Source organism: Aquarana catesbeiana, linkage group LG07, assembly GCF_042186555.1.
Source record: "Aquarana catesbeiana isolate 2022-GZ linkage group LG07, ASM4218655v1, whole genome shotgun sequence".
Taxonomy (NCBI): domain Eukaryota; kingdom Metazoa; phylum Chordata; class Amphibia; order Anura; family Ranidae; genus Aquarana; species Aquarana catesbeiana.
Window position 1 is genome coordinate 26,397,966 of NC_133330.1, and position 18,143 is coordinate 26,416,108.

Here is an 18,143-nt window from a genome sequence, read left to right on the forward strand (position 1 = left end):
GCACAAAACCCCCCCAAATGACCCCATTTTGGAAAGTAGACACCCCAAGCTATTTGCTGAGAGGTATAGTGAGTATTTTGCAGACCTCACTTTTTGTCACAAAGTTTTGAAATTTGAAAAAAGAAAAAAAAAAAAAGTTTTTTCTTGTCTTTCTTCATTTTCAAAAACAAATGAGAGCTGCAAAATACTCACCATGCCTCTCAGCAAATAGCTTGGGGTGTCTACTTTCCAAAATGGGGTCATTTGGGGGGGTTTTGTGCCACCTGGGCATTCCATGGCCTCCGAAACGGTGTTAGGCAGTGAAGAGTAAAATCAAAAATTCACGCCCTTAAAAACGCTGAAGGCGGTGATTGGTTTTCGGGGCCCCGTACGCGGCTAGGCTCCCAAAAAGTCCCACACATGTGGTATCCCCATACTCAGGAGAAGCAGCTAAATGTATTTTGGGGTGCAATTCCACATAGGCCCATGGCCTGTGTGAGCAATATATCATTTAGTGACAACTTTGTGCAAAAAAAAAAAAAAAAAAGTGTCACTTTCCCGCAACTTGTGTCAAAATATAAAATATTCCATGGACTCAATATGCCTCTCAGCAAATAGCTTGGGGTGTCTACTTTCCAAAATGGGGTCATTTGGGGGGGGGTTGTGCCACCTGGGCATTCCATGGCCTCCGAAACTGTGATAGGCAGTGAAGAGTGAAATCAAAAAGTTACACCCTTAGAAATCCTGAAGGCGGTGATTGGTTTTTGGGGTCCCATACGCGGCTAGGCTCCCAAAAAGTCCCACACATGTGGTATCCCCGTACTCAGGAGAAGTAGCTGAATATATTTTGGGGTGCAATTCCACATAGGCCCATGGCCTGTGTGAGCAATATATCATTTAGTGACAACTTTTTGTAAATATTTTTTTTTTTTTTTTTGTCATTATTCAATCACTTGGGACAAAAAAATAAATATTCAATGGGTTCAACATGCCTATCAGCAATTTCCTTGGGGTGTCTACTTTCCAAAATGGGGTCATTTGGGGGGGTTTTGTACTGCCCTGCCATTTTAGCACCTCAAGAAATGACATAGGCAGTCATAAACTAAAAGCTGTGTAAATTCCAGAAAATGTACCCTAGTTTGTAGACGCTATAACTTTTGCGCAAACCAATAAATATACGCTTATTGACATTTTTTTTACCAAAGACATGTGGCCGAATACATTTTGGCCTAAATGTATGACTAAAATTGAGTTTATTGGATTTTTTTTATAACAAAAAGTAGAAAATATCATTTTTTTTTCAAAATTTTCGGTCTTTTTCCGTTTATAGCGCAAAAAATAAAAACGGCAGAGGTGATCAAATACCATCAAAAGAAAGCTCTATTTGTGGGAAGAAAAGGACGCAAATTTCGTTTGGGTACAGCATTGCATAACCGCGCAATTAGCAGTTAAAGCGACGCAGTGCCAAATTGGAAAAAGACCTCTGGTCCTTAGGCAGCATAATGGTCCGGGGCTCAAGTGGTTAATTTGGCCTCTAGGTGGTGGCATTAATCTTCTGGCTGGGAGTCTTTTTAGTATTTTTTTTTTTTTTTTTTTTTATAATCATTACCTGCAACACCTTCAGTCATTCCTTTATATCGTTCACCAGACTGCAGCCCTGGGGCCCAGATGAGATATAGATATAACTTTTTGCATAAACCAGCTGATATACACTTATTGAGATTTTTCTTTTTAACCAAAAACTTGTAGCAGATAGCAGAATACAGTTTGACCTCAATTTATGAAGAAATTAGATTTTTTTTTTATATTGGTTATGGTCTCTTTGTGTGTGTATGTTTTAGATATAGATATATATCTATAGATTATATATATATATATATTATTAGTGTGTGTGTGTGTGTGTGTGTATATATATATATATATATATATATATATATATATATATATATATATATATATATATATATATATATATATATCTCTCAAATGCCATCAAAATGGCTATTTGTGTGAAAAAAATCATGTAAATTTCATTTGGGTACAGTGTTGCATGACTGAGCAATTGCCAGTTAAAGTAGCGTAGTGCTGAATAGCAGAAAATGGTCTGGTCACGAAGGTGGTAGGACCTTCCGGAGAGTAAGTTGTTAGAATTGTAAGCTTCTCTAGAACGGCCGCTGGTAACAGTGCCGTTCACTCGGAGAACCCCTAAATTATATTTTGTTGATATACATGGAATAAATGTGGTATGTTTCTTACAAAACGGACAGTGTATATGCCAGACCTATAGCACTGGTTGTTGGTGGCTGTAGCGTTATCGTGGGTTCCCCAGCGTCTCTGAAACCCCCTGGATGTCTCTCTCCCATAGATGCCAGGACAAGAAGAGACGCCAGAGCCAAACTGTGAGAATTCCAAAGAGCCGAGACTCCCTGTTTCTGCTCTATTTCACCTCTCACACATTTTTCTATTATTAATTTCAAAATATAACGGATCATACCGAACATAATCCATTTGCATTTTTACGGGCATTAGAGACAACCAAGCCCTTGTATTAAAAAGAAAAAAAAAATCTGTCTTAAAAGTTTTTTTGTCTCTTTCAAGCTGAACCTCATGCAAGCAAGATGCAATTTGAATGCAGACATTGTACAACAGTGCTCAGACTGAGACCAGGAAAAGCAGCTCAAGGAGTCAGTTGGCCCGCAGTACCTTGGTGCTGATAGGAGGAGAGAGATAAGCTCATTAGTCTACCACTTCTCCTTTCACTGTCCTATGACAGGCTGGAGGAGGGACAAGACCTGTAAGTGTTAACTAGCAGACCACAGGGAGCCTTCCTGGCCGGCAGAGCACAATGATTACTGCTTGCAGGTATAGCCACTGGCAGTAATCGAATGTACAAAATCCGACAGGCTGGTTGTACCCAAGACTATCGATGGATCGACTTGGGTTCAATCGGCTTACCCATACATGGGTCGAATCTTAAAAAAAAAAATGTTGGTTTTGGATTGTGCTGTGTGGTGGACTGGGCAAGTCTCAGGATGGATAGAAACACAACTCCTTTTTCTCAAATGAAAAATGTGCTCTTCATTTTGTGTATTTAGCTGTCTGCCTGGAGTTCAGCTTTTAAAGGGTTTTTTCAGGGATCATAGAAAAGGTCACTGCTGTTTCCAGCCTCTCTTTAATACAGCATAAAGATCTGAAGATCTGCACTCCACTGTGCATGCTGGATCAAAAAGTATTTCTGTTCTGCTTCATGTGTAGCGGTCTCAAAGCAGACAACCTGCGTTTCCACATCTGTCTCAGAAATGTAATTTGCAGCATACTTAACCACGTGAGTACCAGCCTGTAATAGTTTTCTGGGCTGTGATAGTTTGACAAGTATTCAATCATGCAACACTGTACCCAGATGAGTTTTCTATTTTTTTAAATTTTTTTTTTTAGCAGATAGAGCTTTCTTTTGGTATTAATCGCTGTGTTTTTATGTTTTACTATAATAGGGACAAACCTTTTGAAAGAAGAACTATTTCCCTTCCTTTCTGTTAAAATAAAAATGCCAGAATAGTACGAAAATAACCACTTGCCTACCTGGCACTTTCACCCCCTTCCTGCCCGGGCCAATTTTCAGCTTTCAGCGCTGTCACAGTTTGAATGATGATTGTGCGGTCATACAACACTGTACCCAAACTAAATTTGTATCTTTTTCACACAAATGGAGCTTTATTTTGGTGGTATTTAGTCACTACTGGGTTTTTTTACTTTTTGCAAAATAAACGAAAAAATACCGAAAATTTTGAAGGGGAAAAAAAAAAGTTTGTTATAAAACTTTGCCAACAGGTAATTTTGCTTCTTCACTGATGTGCGCTGATGAGGTTGCACTGATGAGGCAGCACTGTTGGGACTGCACTGATAATCGGTGCCCTGATTATCAGTGTAGAAGTCCCACACACTGCCAGCGTGAGGAAAGGAATGCCGATAATGGTTTGTGTGAGAGTGGACACAGCTGATCACATGGTAAAGCGCCTCTGATTGGCTCTTTACCCAGATCAGTTGAGTGCGTGGCGGCGGGCGCGATCATGAGAGGACGACATATGATGCCCTCCCAGAGGCTGCAGCCGCCATTCAGCTATAGCGCAGTCGCCAAGTGGTTAAAAAGACCTTCCTTTTTTTTTTTTTTTTTTTTGTTGTTGTTGAAGGTGAAGGGATACTATACAGGTCACATGGAGATAGTATGTGTAGCAGAGAAGAAAATGATCCCTTTGTCACTTGGGTCCCGTTTACCCTAGAATGCCATGCAGAGGAACCCTGTGTTCTGTGCCAGTTTTCCTGCACCACATTCAAATTGCACTGCCCTTTTGATCTGCAGTGGGTGTCAGTGCAAAGTTAACACCCCAAACCCAAGTCGCAAGCGCTGTACGTTTGCCGGCACCAGATCACTTGGTACAAATGTACCGTGCAATTCGGTTGCAGTGTGTTTATTTCAGCAGTGTTATTTCAGCCCATTCAAAATGAAAGGGCTGAAATCGCTCCACATAGAACTGCATGTGAATCACACAGCAACACTCAGTGCGATTCACATGCAGTTCCTAGTGTGAATGGGCCCCGAAACTGAATCTGCAGTTGCTGATCTGTTCATTCTTTCCCTATTCACAAGTACTGAATCTCCTTCCCGTGTTGTAATGGGAAAGGGAACGATCAATACATAAATAGTACCGTGTGATTTGCAGGGATTACCAATCACAGTGATCACATGGTACCCAGCCCCTTGGTTTGGCTCAGTAGTGCCTCTGAGTACACAGTGATTACCGGGCAGTTTGGTTGCCTGTGAGCTCTACTGTATATTAAGTACACTTTTTTTTTTTTTTTTTTTTTTTTTGCGTATATAACACAGGGCTGGTAATCCGCCATTGAAAGGCTTATCCCGGTAGAAAAGGGATTAATATGGAATCCCACTCAAACCTCTGAAACTAGTAAGCAACTAATTCAATGTTTTGCATTGTGTCAGAGCCTTGATTTTATATTTTTAATTTTGATGGACTGTCTGCAGTTCTGTTTGTGTCCATCACTGCTTAGTGACGAGGTGATGATGAAGGGGGCGCCAGGAGACCCTCAGGACTGTTATTGAGAAGATATCTGTCTGGAGGGATCAGGAAGGGTCTGTGTATTGTGCTGTATTCTTTATTAATCTGTGTCTTTCCTGTGACAGGATACAAGCCTTACGCCGTGACACACGCCTCTGATCACTTCGGCCAGCTGTATGAGTGGGCGGTGGAGCTCATTAAAAGGTGAATAGTCCATCAGGGAGACTTTATTTGGGTAGCAGGATGCTGAAAACAGAGAGGCCCAAAAATAGCCGTAAAACTATAACAATTGGCGGCTTTTATCACCTCTGTCCAGAGCTTGTTTTCTGCAAAATTGGGGGGGGGAACTTCCTGACAGCCAATCTGTCTGCGTGGTGTTGTTTCATTATACAGGACGCTATTAAACAAAACCCTATAACTTGATCTGATAAAAGAATATTCCAGATTTTGGTGGTAGATGTTGGAGAATTAAAGAGTAACTTCATTTCGTGGGAAAAAAATGGCAAAAAAAAAAAAAAAAAAAAAAAGGTATAGCATATACATATGCTAATTGTAATTTTAACATATGCTTATTGTAATTAAATGTTATTAAAATGGCCTTTCCTTTTAAATCTGCAGCTGCTGTAATTTTCTATAAAATGCAATATGGTAACCTGGAGGTGTTCTGTACACAAATGGTATACAGACCCCCTCCCCCCCAGATATGTCATTTCCTGCTTCTGTGATTGGCTTACTGATTTTTCCCCAAAGTCTGCACTAAGATACAAGTCAGATTTTGGGCATCTCCTGTAGCAAAAATGCAGGAGATGCCCAAAGGGAAATCCTGTTTATTGGGATGCAGATTCTGCATTTTTTGCTGCAGGAGATGCCCAAAATCTGACTTGCATCTTAGTGCAGACTTCAGGGAAAATCAGTAAGCCAATCACAGAAGTGGGAACTTTTATATCTGGGGGGGAGGGGGTCTGTATACCATTTGTGTACAGAACGCCTGCAGGTTACCATATTGCATTTTATAGAAAATTACAGCAGCTGCAGATTGAAAAGAAAGGGTAATTTTAATAACATTTAATTACAATGTGCATATGTTAAAATTACAATTAGCATATGTTATATGCTATACTATTTTTTTTTTTTTTCTTTGCCATTTTTTTCCCCAAGAAAGTGAAGTGCAAGTGGTAGCAGCTGAATTGTTAATGATATAATCCCTACCATTCACATTCATTTTTGCACATGAACACAGACTAACGGCTATTCTTCAGAATTACAAAAGGTAGGAATCTGCAGCAAAGTTTGTTAAAATCCCTTGAATGTCCACAGAACACCCATAGGGGAATGTGTTTTTTTTTTTTTTTTTTTCCCCTCAACAAAAGTGGAATTGCTCTTTAAAACGCCTCCTGGTTTCTAACATAAAGAAATGGCCAGCACTCCAACACTTTGTAATAAAACAGAGGTGTTAGAGCTCATTCATATGTGCAGTTTGTTATGTTGCCTATACAAAGGACAATGTCTATGCTAAACCAGGGATCTCAAAACTACGGCCCTCCCAGCTGCTGAACTACACGCCCCATGTGGCATTGTAAAACTCTGACATTCACAGACCTGACTAGGCATGATGGGAATTGTAGTTCCTGAACAACGGAGGGCTATAGTTTGGAGACCCCTGTAGCTAGACCTATAGCACTGGTTGTTGGTGGCTGTAAAGTTATCGTAGGTCCCCAGCGTCTCTGAAACCCCCTGGATGTCTCTCCCCCATAGATGCCAGGACAAGAAGAGACGCCAGAGCCAACCTGTGAGAATTCCAAAGAGCCGAGACTCCCTGTTTCTGTTCTATTTCACCTCTCACACATTTTTATATAACAAATTTCAAAATATACGTAAGAGATCATACAGAACATGATCAAGAGTATTTCTTTTCCATTTGCATTTTTTACAGGCAATAGAGAAACAAGTCCCATAGGTTAAATTGTCTTGCCTCCTTAAAGGGTTACTAAACCCTCGTGTTTTCAAAAAAAAAAAAAAAACTCATACTTAACCTCCACTGTGCAGTTAGTTGGTTTTGCACAGAGTGGCCCGATCCTCCTCTTCTGGGGTCCCTAAGCGGCGCTCGTGGCTCCTCCTTCTTGAGTGCCCTGTCGGAGAAGCACTCCCCTTCGGGACACCCGTGCGGGCACGCTCCCGAGTCCTGCTGCGTCTATTGACACAGACAGCAGGACTCGGCCCCCGGCGCCCGCATCATTGGATTTGATTGACAGCAGCAGGAGCCAGTGGTTGCACTGCTATCAATCTATCCAATCAGGACACAAGACACCGGCTAGAGCTGGTGTGCTTGTCCCCGGGCCGATAAAGACCGGATTCAGGTAAGTAAAACGGGGAGTTTGGGGGGAGCTGCATGACAGAAGGTTTTTCACCTTATTGCATAGAATGCATTACGGTGAAAACCACAAGGGTTTACAACCCCTTTAAAGCAGAACTTCAGATTAGCAAAACACAATATAAAGTGTAACCTTTTTTTGCAAAAAATAACCCCCCCCAATCAACCAGACAACTGCACTGGCTGCATTGACAGTGATAGCTAATCACCTGTGGAGGTAAGTGAAGCGGGGACTGCAGAATTTGTTTATAGCTGCTGGCAAGAATTTTTTTTTTTTAATGACCAAGAAACCAGCCCCATGTGCACGTTTTTTGTGCAAACGGCCGTGGACAGATGCATACGCTGTACAAATCAATGGCTGGAGCCGCCGCTGTTGGCATGTTACCATACGAGTAGTTATAACACAGACTGGCCAACACAGCAGCGATTGGTCCAGTTTGTATGCAGCCATAGCACACAGTGCTGCTGCATCCATATGCGGCATATAGTCACATGTGAACGCAGCAGTCTTGTTGCCCACATGAATGAGCCCTTAGTTACATAAATTTGCAGATATACAGTATGTGGAAGCCGCACTACCTGATCAAGTTTCTTTAATCTCTCAGGGCTCTATAGGTGAGATCCCTGTGCTGAGCGAATGGGTTTTCACACCTGCTGTGCCCATTATGGGGGCTCCCATCTCCTTGCTGGCCCCTAAAGGTGCGGTAACCTTTTAAAATTATTTATGCAGTTGAGACGTTCATGACTTGATCATAAATTGATTCCCACTGCAAGGCTTTTTTACATTTTTTTTATTTGCCAGGAGTTGTGCTTTTAAACATGTTAACTCACATTGTTACATTTCCAGATTAAATAAAGTATTGTTTGTTCCAGGGGACACGCCTATGCCTGCCACCAAAAGGTGGAGGAAATTAAAGGCCACAATCCACCCCCATCCCCTTGGAGGGACCGGCCCGTTGAAGAATCTCTTATTCTCTTTGAGGTGAGCAACATTAATCGTTCAACCGAATAGACTTTTTTTTTCCTTGTTTCCTTTTTCTTTACAATGTAATACCCTGTTTGAACCAAAGCACCTCTTTAAGCACTGGCCGACCAGATGCCATCGTTATACGGCAGCAGGGTGGCACGTTCCTTAAGTGTATGTTGGCTCCTTTTTTTAACAGTCAGTAGCAGGCGCGCGCCCGCTGTACAGCGAGGGACCCGATGCGTGTGACTGGCGGCCGCGATGTCCATCTGCCACACCCGATCACGGGAACGAGAGCCAGAACGGGGATCTGTCAATGTAAACCGACAGATCCCTGTTTTGACAGAGGAGTTAGAGAGAGATCTGCTGTTCCTAGTGATTAGGAACAGCGATCTCTCTCTCCTCCTCCAGTCAGCCCAGCCTTCATACAATTTGAAACGCTCCCAGGGAACATACTTAACCCCTTGATCGTCCACTAGTGTTAACCCCTTCCCTGCCAGTAACATTTATACAGTAATCGGCCATTTTTAGCTCTGATCGCTGTATAAATGTCAATGGTCCCAAAAAAGTGTCCGATCTCTCCGCCGCAATGTCAGAGTCCCGCTAAAAATCGCAGATCATCGCCATTACTAGTAAAAAAAAATTTTTTAAAAATGCCATAAATATATCCCCTATTTTGTAGACGCTATAACTTTTACATAGGCTATCATACAGTTGCTTGTGCAGGTTGAAAGAAGAAAATGCCAAACACTTGTTTAAGCAGCATTTTTTTTTTTTATGCCCAGTGTGCATCATGAGGCCTGAATACAAAAATACAGAACCAACCCCTTCTTTTCTTTCCCCCTTCTTTTCTTTCCCCCTCTTTCCTGCTTTTCCTTTTTCCCCCTTTTTTTTTTTTCTTCCTCTCCAGCTCTCCATTTCTCTTCTGAATACATCCCCTTGTATTGCAGTTTTCAGTCCACACCATTAATAATGCTCAAATACTTGTTACCTCATATTGACTGCTGGGCTGTATACTGAGAGCTCCGTTTTTATTGCGACCTTTGCATTAGCGATTCTCCTTCTCATTATTGTATATCTTCCCAACAGACATGACACATTCTAATTTGTGAACTATGTTGATGTAACCAATAGTCACTCATGTCACAGCCTTTTGTACCCATTTTGTACCTATTTTATTATGCCTGCTTCACTTTTTGTCCTCCGAATACTGCCAATAAACCCTTTTTGTAAAAGGGAAAAAATAAAGCTGAATCTTTTAACGACGTCTGTGGGGACTGACATTTTTATGTGGTTCACTACACTGACTGAAAACCTCAGCAGAGTATGAGCAGTGCAAGGTTAAAGCTGAACTTCAGGCAAATCATTTAAAGTGGTTCTAAAGGTACAAGTTCTTTTACCTAAACCACTGCAGCTCTGGAAAATTTACCCCCCCTTCCTGACCAGGCCATTCTTTTCTATATGGCACTTAACGAGAGCTTTCTTTTGGTGGTAATTTGATCACCTCTTCAGTTATTTTTTTATTTTTCGCGCTCTAAACAAAAAAAGACCGAAAATTTTGAAGAAAAAAAAAATTTTTTTTACTTTCTGCTATAACACGCATCCAAAAACAATACGTAAAAAATGAACTTTCTTCATCAATTTAGGCCAATATGTATTCTGCTACATATTTTTGGTCAAATAAAATCCCAATAAGCATACATTGATCAGTTTGCGCAAAAGCTATATGGTCTAAAAAAACTATGGAATATATTTATGGAATTTTGTATTTATTTAATTTTTTTTTTTTACTCTTAATGGCAATGAGCGACTTATAGCGGGACTGCGATATTGAGGTGGACAAATTAGACACTGATGCTTTTTACACTTTTTTGGGGACCAGTGACACTAAAACAGTGATCAGTACTAAAAATATGCACAGTCACTGTACTAATGGCACTGGCTGGAAAGGGGTTAACATCAGGAGCGATCAAAGGGTTAACTGTGTGCCTAGCTTGTTTTACTGTATGTTGGGGGTGCTTTTATGAGGGGGAAGACATGGATCCGTGTCCCTGCTCTGCAGGAACACAGGGCCCATGTCTTCCTGACAGAACAGCGATCTGCCTTGTTTACATAGGCAAACTGCCGTTCTGCCTGTGTACTGAACAATCAACTGGTGCCAGAGGACATCGAGTCCGCGGGACCCACTAATCAGCTCCCGCTGTGTAGAATCACAGTAGGAGCGAGCTGCCGGCAGCGCGCACTCACCTACCGATACCCAGTAGTGCAGGATCACATAAATAAATATACATGATCCTGCGCAGCGTGGCCGATCCCGTAGCAGTAAAACTGCTATAGGGCAGTCATTCTCTGCATTAAGATGAAAAACCTTCTGCAGCCAGCCCCAGCTTAAATTCCCCACCCTTAAATTACCTGAGCTCGACCTCAATCCAGCGATGCGCACAAGGAGTAGCGTTTTTTCTTTTCAATGGACAGAGGCAGCAGGAGCCATATGCTCCTGCTGTTGTCGATCACAATCTGTGTCACGAGAGAGTGGGACACGGCTGCGCCGCGCTCTGTTGGTGGGGAAACAGCGGGGCTTGAGAGTGAGCACGCATGAGTGCCCCCAGAGAAAGCTGCTTGCTATGGGGGGCACATGGCAGAGGGGAGGAGCCAGGAGCGCCATGGCGGGGGTACTCCAGAAGAGGAGCTTTGGGGTTGCTGTATGCAAAATCATTTCACAGAGCATTTAAGTATAACATGTTTGTTATAAGAAAAAAAAATTAGTGCCTTTTTAGAATCACTTTAATGTAACTCTGTAGTCATCAAATAATTTTTAATGTTTGTCTTTTTAAGCAAGCAGCGTGAGTACCTGAATTTGACAAGGTACCTGCATCTTGCAGTTCCTTTACAGCAGAGCTCAAAAGGACGGCGGTACAAACAGCAGAAGATGCCAACTAATTTAGCTTCAAGTGTTCATGTGCTACTAAGGATGCTGAGAAGAAAGCAGAATGACAGAAAGATGAGCTCATCAGTCCTGCTGCTTCTCCTTCATTGTCCAGTCACAGGCTGGGGACTTTGTCTGGACAGTAGTTTCCTGCGGCAAGAACCAGTGGATTCTTGCGGTTTGGCTAAGAGGTGGTTCCTGGCAGCAGTCGCTCAGCTTGTACAAAGCAAAGACAGGCCGACAGGAGCCACAACTTACCGCCATTATTCACATGTATCCCCACATCTGTCGGTGTCCAGGGCTGAGCATCTGTTGCTAGTTGCAGGTAACTTTTTTGGATGTGCAAATACATGTGAAGTGCTGCAGCTTCTGTTATCCTGTCTGCTTTGTACAGGAGTGGCAACAGCTGTCCGGGACCACCAATGATACCAGCTGAAAGAATACGCTGATTCTTGTAGTAGAATGTGGCTGTCTAGACAAAAGCCATGTGAATGAGGCCTTAGTGTTACTGAACTGCAGCATTCAAATCCTTAAAGTGCAGGGTTTTTTTTTTTTTTTTTTTTTTTTTTTACATTTCTGAACACAACTTAATTCAATATGGGCCCACACAGCTGCACACAGCTTCAGAATCTGGAGCTGCGTTCAGCTGCTTGAAAAAAGAAAAATGTACATTCAAGGTCCAAATGTACTTGCCTCCTAGAAACCAAGGATTCTAGTTGGCAGAGGCAGCCTGAGTCCTAGCAACCAAGGCGCTAGGTGATAATGGCTTCCTACTTACTAGCAACCAATAGGTTATGTTAATGCTGTACATGTGTAGGCATACAAATGTTGCATGCATTTAAAAGATCATTGATCCAGTATTACCTTTCCTCAGGATATGCGTAAAGGGAAATTTGCAGAGGGAGAGGTCACGCTGAGAATGAAGCTAGTGATGGAAGATGGGAAGATGGATCCCGTGGCTTATCGAATAAAATATACCCCTCACCACCGCACAGGAGACAAATGGTATGTCCGGGAGTATACAGAAAAAACAGGGTTGGCGCCAGGTGGGCTCACAGGTCTTTCTGTTAACATGCGTCTCTGAAACCCCCTGGATGTCTCTCTCCCATAGATGCCAGGACAAGAAGAGACACCAGAGCCAACCTGTGAGAATTCCAAAGAGCCGAGACTGTCTGTTTCTGCTCTATTTCACCTCTCACACATTTTCTATTTAAAGGATAACTACTTTTAAAGGTCCTTTTTAGGCCGACCTCCGCTGCCCAGATGCATGCTTAGCTGAATTGAAAGGCAGTTACCCACAGGAATCTTAGGAACCTCTATCCAAAATCTCCTTTCCTCTGCAGTTGACACAGGAAACACTTAGAAGGTCCCACATCTGATTTAAAGATTTCTGCAGGTTGTGGCCATCCATGTCAATTGAGTATGCATTTGGGGGTAAGATCGGAGTTGGACCAAAAGGATTCCTGTGACAGTTCTCTTTTTAAAGGGAACCTGTCATTTGCCCATTTAGGGTGTCACCTGAGCTGTCCCGTGTATGGCAATTGCATATGAATCCATAAGGTTGGGTGAGCCAGTGACACATTCTTTTGGCTGGCAGAAAAAGTATATTGAGCTGTTGGGATGAATTTCCACTTTTTCACCTACTTAAGGCTGATGAGTTATTTCTTTCCCCGCAGGTGTATATATCCAACATACGACTATACGCACTGTCTATGTGATTCCATAGAGCACATCACACACTCTCTATGCACCAAAGAGTTCCAGGCAAGGTGAGTGTACTCAGAAACTGACAGCAGATGAGTGGACCTGTTTAGGAAAGCTAAAACGAGTAAGGAATGGTGCTTTGCCCATAGCCATCAATTGGGTGTCGTTTGTAACCTGCACTGAAAAAATTCAAGCTGAAATCTGGTTGGCTTTTACAGTCAGCTCAAGTTTTCTTGGATAAATGTGGGTTGGATTTGTTGTCGTAAAAATAAGGTTCAGTCTTATTATTTTCTCTCCCTCTGACAATGTTTGTCAGGACAAATAGAGAGGGTTGAGTCTCTCCAGCCGGAATGCAAACAGCAATAAATGCTAACACATTCCCCCTTTCATTCAAAATGCCAAAATTAAAGAGCTTCTACTAACAAAATTAAGTCATCAACTGCAAATACTGTAAAAAAAAAAAAAAAAAAAAAACACCTATAACCACTTGCCCACCATCAAATGACGGAGGAGCGGTGAGGCTCTCATTCTGGGGTAACGTCATATGACGTTGCCCCAAACTGGCCACTCTCACGCGCCCTGTTCCTAGGACACGGTGTGACCCCCCCTAACTTTGTAAAGAGCCAACGATGTGGCTCTTTAACCATGAGCCGAGTACCGACACTTGTGATTGGACACAGCCGGTCACATGTAAGTGTCGGTACTCGGCTCTTCTCGCCTCACACTGACTGTGTGTGGCGAAGAGAGCCTAGTATCGACATCTCCTCGCAGAGGACACAAGAACAGGTAATCGAGGCACTGATGACAGTAAAAAGCCCCATCAATGCCACCAATCGGTGCCTGCCCATCAGTGCCCATAAATGTGGCATATTGGTGCCACCTAATATGTACCGCCTCATCAGTGCACATCGGTGAAGGAGAAAAATTACTTGTTTATACTTACAAAATTTACTGACAAACTAAAACTTTTCTTCCTTTTTTTTTTTTCTAATTTTTCGGTCTTATTTTTTTTTAGAAAAAAATAAACAGTGATCAAATACCACCAAAAGAAAGCTCTATTTGTGTGAAGAACTATAAAATTATATATTTATAAAAAATTATATATTATAAAAAATTAACTTTGGGTACAGTGTTGCATGACTGCATTGAATTGTCATTCAAAAAAGCTGAAAAATGGGCAGAAAAAAGTGCCCTATATTGAAGTGGTTAACCAGTTGAAGGATGCAGCCCTGTCCTCACCCAGGTCGTTTCTTTGAAGGTCTTCAGGTCTCTGGTGATGGCATGTTTACCAAGGGAAGCCAGCTGTGATTCCTGCAGCTTCATGGCCGGCTTCCCACTGCATGTTCACAAGCTGCGCCGCACTGTGTAAATTATCCTGCAGCCTTAGGGGGGAGAACTAGGCGGTCTGGATTGGATGGATACATGCTAAATCCTAGGTACTTGCTTTAAAGTATGCTTAGAGCATGCTTGCTTAGTATACTGTCTATTCAGTATGCCTTAAATGCCAATGCAGCTTGATGACTCGGGGCCTTTTTTATTGTTCATACAAATCACCTCCCAAATTTTTACATAGGCGATCGTCCTACTTCTGGCTCTGTAATGCGCTGGACGTCTACTGCCCTGTGCAGTGGGAATATGGACGACTGAACTTGCACTATACCGTGGTATCCAAAAGAAAGATCATCAAACTGGTGGAAACCGGGGCCGTCAGGTAGGTGAGACATGACCGATAAGGGATTTTGCCTTCCTTTTTATATAGAAAACCAATAAACCCCTGAAATTCCACTTCTGATATAGGGACTGGGATGACCCCCGGCTTTTCACACTGACAGCTCTGAAACGAAGAGGATTCCCGCCCGAAGCGATCAACAATTTCTGCGCAAGGGTATGGACTGCTGTTTGCTGCCATAACGTTTTTTTATATGATCAGTAGTAGGTAATTGTATATAGTCTGGATTTAAAGTGGAGGGCCACCCTAAAAAAAAAAAAAAAAAAAAAAAAACTGCATTAACATTCTTAAAAAAACATTTTTTTTACTCACCAGAAACCCCTGTTGCTAGGCAGTCTTCCTAATCTGCCTCTTCCTATTCCGCGGCACTGTTTCTTCAATTCCTCCTCCTCGGCGAGCGGCCCTGTTGTCTTCTGGGACATGTGTGTGTCCCAGGAAACAACGGGGCCATTCACAAAGCGCCGCACGGCTCGTGCATGCGCAGTAGGAAACGGGCAGTGAAGCCGCAAGGCTTCGCTGCCTGTTTCCCTTAGGATGGCGGCGCCGGCAGCCGATCCAATGTACGGATCGGCCTCGGGGGGGGGGGCGACATCGCAGGCTCGCTGGACAGGTAAGTGTCCTTATTAAAAGTCAGCAGCTACAGTGTTTGTAGCTGCTGACTTTAAAAAAAAAAAAAAAGGGCCGGAACACCCCTTTGAGGAATTCTTAGACATTATTTTGAACAATACTTTGGGTTTCCGTTTGTTAAAAGTTTCTAAAAAGCATTTGTCACTTACTGATGAAAAGGCAGATACAGTGGAACCTTGGTTAATGAGTAACGCGGTTAACGAGCGTTTTGAAAAACGAGCGACCCTTTTTTTTTTTTTTTTTTTTTTTTTAAATCCTGACTCGGTTTGTGAGTGTTGTCTCGCAAAACGAGCAGAATTCAAGCTAATGTGGTATGCAGTACCGCATTTGGCCAGAGGTGCGGGGGGCGCCGGTGACACTCAGAACGTTTCGGAGCCGTTCGGAAATACTCGGAATCATTCGGAAATACTCCGTTCCCACGTGTTTCCAAGTTCAGCTGAGCTGTCCCCGAGTATTTCCGATGCTCTCCGGCGCCCCCCCTCCCCACTCTGGCCACATGCGGTATTGCATGCAATAGAAGTCAATGCAGAACGAATGATGTTTTGTTTCCATTGACTTCTATGGGGAAACTCGCTTTGATATGCGAGTGCTTTGGATTATAAGAATTCTCCCGGGACAGATTATGCTTGTAATCCAAGGTTCCACTGTACATTCTTTGAATGATGTGATCTGGAGTACATGACAAAACTCAAAGTTGGCTGAAAGGCAAAGACTTGCATATAGTAGGTGGCCAGGCACTCAGGACCATTTTAATGTAATAATGGTACCAGCAAACATCCTAAACAGAACCAGTAGCAGCTGGACTTGTGCAAGAATATTTACTCTTAAAGGCATAGTTCCTTTACAAAAAAACCTACCTATGTAGGTAAGGGGGGCTGATAGAAACAAACTGAGCAGCTTTGGCCAAATGATTGGATGATGGAAGTTGATCTTTATTTAGTTAAATCCTTCAGAATCTGTATGGACAGGCTTTAGTTCGCATCAGTCAGGTTTTACATTCTCATACATGCAAGTCTATATTAATGCAACAAGCTTGAAGCAGGTCGGAAGGAAGACAGATGCACCTGAATTCGGAGTGATCTATGAAAATGTTTAAAATGATAGCAAACTGATTCCATTGACGCAAGTCCAAAGGCGGTCAACACAAGTGCTTAGCAAATTAGCCTAAGTCAGAGAATTAATTGCGCTTCAGGAAACAGTCTGGAGTGGCATGTGCCACATTAAAGTGGTTGTTGCTGCTGTAGCCCATATGCTTCAAGGTTCGATGTCAGTCTGATGTGGACATGAGAGAGAGGACGTATGCAGGGCGTGCTCCGACCCTTCCATCCTTTACTGGCTAACTCTCTGATTGATATGCCCTGAGTGCTTGGGAAGCAGACATCAGCTGAGTTTGAATAGCCGCATTGGGAAAAAAACTTTTTTTTTTTTTCAGACTTTCTTGCTGTTTGCGGTCTGCTGGCCCCTTCTGCTTAACTACTTCAGCCCCCGAAGGCTTTACCTCCCTGGCCAAGCCCTTTTTTGCGATACGGCACTGCGACGCTGTACCCAAACAAAATTGACGTCCTTGTTCTTCCCACAAATGGAACTTTCTTTTGATGGTATTTGATCACCTCTGAGGTTTTTATTTTTTGCGCTATAAACAAAACTAGAGCGACAATTTAATAAAAAAAATATATATATTTTTTAACTTTTTGCTATAATATCCCCAAAAAAATATATAAAAACAAAACAAATTTCTTCCTCAGTTTAGGCCGATATGTATTCTTCTACATATTTTTGGTTAAAAAAAAATTGCAATAAACATATATTGATTGGTTTGTGCAAAAGTTATCGCGTCTACGAAATAGGGGATAGATTTATGGCTTTTTTTTTTTTTTTTTTTTTTTTTTTTTTTTTATATTAGTAATGGCGGCGATCTGCAATGTTTATCGTGACTGTGACATTGATGCAGACAAATCAGACACTTTTGACACTATTTTGGGACCCATTGGCATTTTATACAGCGATCAGTGCTATAAAAATGCACTAGGGGGCGATCAAGGGGTTAAGTGTGTTCCCTCAGTGTGTTCTAACTGTAGGGGGGGCTCAGTAGAACATGACAGAGATCACTGCTCCCGATCACAGGGAGCAGTAGTTCCCTGTCATGTTGCTAGGCAGAAAAACTACTTTATACTGCCCCAGTGGCACGGGTGCAGGTAAATGGTAATTCAGCCCAGTGTATCTAAACTGCTAACGTAATGCACCTTCGCAATGATTTCCAGGCTCATCCAGTGTTCTTGGGCCTTCATTGCATTTCATATTATTTTTACAGCTGTTAAGGTTGTTTTGTTTTGTTTGAGCTTCAAAATATTTCTGACAGTTATGTTCTAGTTGCTTTTGTTAGTACGGTTTGTTCGCACAGCAGACCGTTTTTAACAGGGGGCAGATTATGTAAGCTAGGCTGAATAACCCATAAGTGAGCCAGCAGCAGAGCAGATTGTGTGTGGTTTTTTTTTTTTTTTTTTTTTTAATAGCTTCAATTTTACAAGGTTTATTTTACGCATTCTCGTTTTCTCAAGCTGCTTCCAGATCTTTCTTCACTGTGAATTGTTTTCGGCTAGGTTGGCGTGACTGTTGCTCAGACAACGATGGAACCACATTTACTAGAGGCCTGTGTCAGAGAGGTGCTGAACGACACAGCCCCCCGGGTAATGGCTGTGTTGGAGCCTCTGAAAGTCACAATTGCTAACTTCCCAGCAGAGAAGGTAAGCTCTCAGGAGGCTGAATGCAGA

At 42.3% G+C, this 18,143-nt stretch overlaps 1 protein-coding gene and 3 non-coding genes across 4 annotated transcripts in view; all 4 read left to right on the top strand.

Moving 5' to 3' along the window:
* The window catches only part of QARS1 (glutaminyl-tRNA synthetase 1), a 90,579-nt gene that overhangs the window by 57,653 nt on the left and 14,783 nt on the right, over positions 1-18,143 (top strand). The window contains exons 12-18 of the mRNA XM_073591885.1: positions 5,177-5,255; positions 8,296-8,404; positions 12,187-12,317; positions 12,989-13,081; positions 14,590-14,727; positions 14,814-14,901; positions 17,973-18,116. Of these exons, the coding sequence (XP_073447986.1) occupies positions 5,177-5,255; positions 8,296-8,404; positions 12,187-12,317; positions 12,989-13,081; positions 14,590-14,727; positions 14,814-14,901; positions 17,973-18,116 (782 nt within the window). The remainder of the gene's footprint in view (positions 1-5,176; positions 5,256-8,295; positions 8,405-12,186; positions 12,318-12,988; positions 13,082-14,589; positions 14,728-14,813; positions 14,902-17,972; positions 18,117-18,143) is intronic.
* On the top strand, positions 2,306-2,438 carry LOC141104074 (small nucleolar RNA SNORA14). Its single transcript, XR_012235457.1, has one exon. It is a non-coding gene; the product is annotated as a small nucleolar RNA SNORA14 (small nucleolar RNA).
* Positions 6,768-6,900, top strand: LOC141104075 (small nucleolar RNA SNORA14). The gene has a single exon (XR_012235458.1). It is a non-coding gene; the product is annotated as a small nucleolar RNA SNORA14 (small nucleolar RNA).
* Positions 12,385-12,517, top strand: LOC141104076 (small nucleolar RNA SNORA14). The gene has a single exon (XR_012235459.1). It is a non-coding gene; the product is annotated as a small nucleolar RNA SNORA14 (small nucleolar RNA).